Here is a 4,398-nt window from a genome sequence, read left to right on the forward strand (position 1 = left end):
CCCAAGCGGGTCTCGAACCCGTGGGCTCAGGCAATCCACTCACCTTAGCCTCCCAAAGCGCGGGATTACAGGCTGAGCCACCGAGCCCGGCTAGAGTTTATGTTAATGTAAACATATATGTAAATCACTAACACTGCTTTGTCATGACCACCCATATTTTTGAGGCTATATTAAGGATTTGAGACAAATATGCTGATCTCAGACAAAATTAGATTCTCTCTTGGTCTCATCCTGACCAATGTTGTTGTGACTGACATTAGCCAGCTCAGAATGGAGTTAGTGAAAGTACATAATTCGGCTCACTACTCTCATTCAATATAAGACTTGATATATTTGATCTCTTTGCACCCTATGTGTTTCTCTATGAACTTTGTTCTTTTCCACTATACCACTTGTATGGAATGTCCCCAAGACTACCTTCAAGTTTGATAGTTAGCTAGGGAGACTCACAGGGTTCAGCATATAGTCATACTTATGACTAAGATTTATTACAGTGAAAGGGTGCAAAGTAAAGTCCGCAAAGGGATAAAGCACAAAGGACAATGTTCAGAGGAAACTAGGTGCAAGCTTCTAAGAGTATTCTGGCAGTGGAGTCACACAAGATATGCTTAATCTACTTCAGTAGCAAGTGTGAAATGTGAGTGAAATGTTGTCAACAAGGGAAATTCATTAAAGATTGAGTTACCAAGGTTTTATTGGAGTTGTCTGACTAGCATGTACCAAAATTCCAGAGTTCCCGAAGGAGAGCAGATATTCGGCATAAACCTAATTATTTGTGCAGACATTTTAGGCACAGTAAGCCACTCTTATCATTTAGAGAATGTTTTATTATTATTATAGAATACTGTTTACCAGTCAAGTTCCCAAATGCCAACCAAGGGCCAACCTTGGCAAGAAAGCTTTTCTAATGGTAGCAATCTCGAGCATGCTAGGCTAACTCTTTTCTGCACAACATAAAACAACCCTCTTTTATAAGCAAATGGCAAAGTTTGAATTTAACCATCTTCTGCTTTTTGGTATGGAAATCTCTGCCTCCCTTCCTCACCCAAGCTAGTATAATTCTCTGGTCCATAGCCATTTTGGTCGCTTTCCTTCTATCCTCTGTTCCAACCCCAGTCGCCAGACACTCTCCCCAAACTAAATTGCTTGTAGTTGGAAGGTACTCCTCTGAACCATTCTGGAATCTGATGTCTGATACTTTGTGACTATTTTGCCAAGCTATAGTCCTATAAGCAACCTCAAATCAAGAATACCTGAATAAGGTACAAAACTGCTGTGCAGTTATAAGAACATTCAAGCATCCTAACTCTGACCTATATATCTCATCCCAGTGGACCTAGCACTCACCCTTTAGCTAATATTAATGCCTCCTTTTATCTCATTTCTTATTCTAACACGTAAGCAACTTCTCATCAAATATATATTTTAAATTATTCAGTAAGGAATAATTGAAAACCAAGATTGCCGTACTCAAAGAATTAAATTTTAAAGGATTTTGTCCAAAACATATTACTCAGTTTCTCAGTAAGAAACTCATATTCCTCTTATAAGAGAAAACATTCCTTAGGTCATCCACCATGTTTCTGAATATCAGAGCTGGTATAATCTAACCCACTGTTTTTTAAATTGCAAATCACAACCTATTAGTAGGTAGTGAAATAAATATAGTGAATCTCGGGAAGCATTTTATTTAAAAATAGAGAGTAGCAAATATCAGAGGGCTTCGTACTTAGTGTAAGTGAATATCACAAAACTTTTGTTTCAGTGAAGTCTACATGTGTGATAGGTCATAATGTAAAAATTGTTCTTTAATATGAGTCCTAACTCTGTTATGCTACAGATAGAGGTCCAGAGAAGGAAAAGTACTTGATGGTTCCATGTTGCATATTATACAGCTAATTAGTGGCTGTGTCTAGAGTCCTTTCCTAATTATGGTTCCTAATTATGTTTTCCTAATTATGGTTGCTGTTGAGCTCAAATGAAATTTATTTTCTTATAGACTGTCCTCTCATATCAGGTAAAGAAAGAATGAATATATTTCTTTGTAATCTTTAAAGTGGCACATAAGAAAATGCTACCACCTACCAAATTTAGGAGCAGCACGATTAGGGGAATTTGGTTGAGGCAAGGGAACCTACATAAAAAGTAGGACTTTAACAAAAAACTAAACCATAGGTACTGGACTAATAGTGAGCAGGATTTGAGTAAAAGAGCAACTTAGGACATGCTTTAATATACTTGGACCCTCTTTCTCTATACCACCAAAAAAAAAAAAAAAAAAACTAAATCTAAAGGAAAGCTAAATTAGAAATTGAAGTAGCCTGTCTACCCACCTTCCCAACCTATTAAGGTTTCCTTAATAATAGTTAAACCAGACAGTGAAATACCTTTTGATTTTACCTTCCTTTGCTTGCATATATTGCCAGGTATTTTTTTTTTACCTTGGTTTTAATTAATATACCAGATAAGCTAATTCCTTTTTTAATTTACAGGTTGTAAAAGCTGTTTTACAGGTTGTAAAAGCTGTTTCAGAGAATACAAGTATTTATCCCATTATCTAATTCCTCAGATCATATTGACAGAGTCCAGATATCCAGACAAGCATTTCAGATATATGTTATTTTGAATTAACAGTCTTCTGGAATTAAGCTATTGCTTAGAGCAGTGGATTGAAAACAATTCTGCAGAACCTAGGGTTCCATGGAAGTGTTTAGTGATGGTATGGGGATAAGAGAAAAGCCGCACAGGCAGGGTTTGATAGTGAGCTTTCCAGCCCCAAGTTAATCAGAGTAGCTTCAGGTGTTAACAGGTATTATATGTTGACGTTCTCAGTGAGATGGTATTTGAAAGATTTTTTTGAAAGGATTTTGCTGTCAAAAAAAGGTAGGAAATGACTCTCGGATGCTTAGTTAAGGCACTTTTGGAAATGCATTAATTATTTCAAGTTACTTGCAATTATTATTACTTTAGTATTCTAAATCAGTGACATGAAGGAGTTATGTACCTTTTAAAGTCCTTAGTTGGTTATCTATTGAGTCATTCATTCACCTTCCTAAGTACTTAATCAATAAAGAACATATAAAAGAGAGTCCATTTCACTTTAACATGTTGTCATAAGCACAGTAGTATATTCTTTATGTTATTATGCTTTATTAGATGCTTGAAAAATTGTGGCTACAACTTCGGGTTTTATAGGATGTGAAAAATACCTAGGTTTAATAAAGAATAACATCGTCAATATCTTTTGTATAGGTAAGTATCAATATTAGATTGAGAATACTTTTCTTAAATTGGATATAACAGCTAAGAAGTATTATTGAATTGAGATTCTTAAGAGACTTTTAGCTTCTATCTTGATTGTTTTTATTACCTAAAGAATAATTTAACAGAGGGTAATAGCTTAAAGGGGTGCAAGTAAAGCATTATAGTATAAGAGCATCAAGTTTCTGGTGGCATCTATTTGGAATTTAGTAATTTGTTTGAATTTTATAGGTTCTAGGTTTAAGAAAATTACTTATCCTTTGGGACTGGCGACTTTTGGAGCAACTGTTTGCTACCCAGTTCAGTCAGTAATAATTGCTAAGGTAAGTTCTTTTTAAATGATAGCAACATTTTAGTATTTGTTTAAACTCTCAGACAGTATTTAAATATCACACAGCACCTGCAGCATTTAATTTTCAGAGATTTAGTTGGTATCAACTCTTATATTGGCAAAGTCACATTAGCATCTCTATGGTAAATGACATTCTTAATTACATGATCACTACAAATAAATAAGATGAATATGTTTAAGTATAATTCAACAATGTAAATACAGGTTTGAGGATTAACTTCAGAGATACTGAATTAGAATTTATGGGGAAAAATAGTGCTCCATTGTTGAGCAATATAAAATTCAACTTTTATTTAACAGAAGATTGAACCTGCTGGCTTCTATTCAGTTCAGCAGATTAACATAATGCAAGAAGCAAGTTGACTGATTACAGAGACATCTGAAAGTAACACACACACACACAAACTAAATTTTGAAACCAATTGGAACTAAGAAACACCTTCTATAAGTGATTATAAGTTATGATTATTTTGCTATTTTCTTTTAAGCTTGCCTACAAATCCAAAGATTTTCTTAATGATTTTAATAATTTTTTATTATGTTTTATTTTTAATACATGTTCAGATTGAGAAGGAAAGCTTTGGGATCTGCATTTTATCCTTCTTTCTTTCTCCTCTTAATTACCAACAGTTAACATTTCTCCCTCACACTCGGAGCAGTGTGTAGTGTTATACTAAAAGGACTTTCTGTACTTGTATTCTCATTACTCCATCTCTTTAATTATTGATTAGATAAAACTGCTTATTCAGTATCTTGAGAATATCAAGGATATAGTTTGTAATGTG

The 4,398-nt window shown here is 34.3% G+C and overlaps 1 protein-coding gene across 1 annotated transcript in view; it reads left to right on the forward strand.

Annotated features, from left to right (window-relative positions):
• Nucleotides 1-3,599, forward strand: part of LOC103267432 (MICOS complex subunit MIC27-like) — a 71,523-nt gene extending 67,924 nt beyond the window's left edge. The window contains exon 8 of the mRNA XM_021716055.1: nucleotides 3,493-3,599. Coding sequence (XP_021571730.1) covers nucleotides 3,493-3,599 — 107 coding nt within the window. The remainder of the gene's footprint in view (nucleotides 1-3,492) is intronic.
• The last annotated feature ends 799 nt before the right edge of the window (nucleotides 3,600-4,398 follow it).

Source organism: Carlito syrichta, unplaced genomic scaffold, assembly GCF_000164805.1.
Source record: "Carlito syrichta isolate Samal-C Ts95f unplaced genomic scaffold, Tarsius_syrichta-2.0.1 Scaffold308134, whole genome shotgun sequence".
Lineage (NCBI taxonomy): Eukaryota > Metazoa > Chordata > Mammalia > Primates > Tarsiidae > Carlito > Carlito syrichta.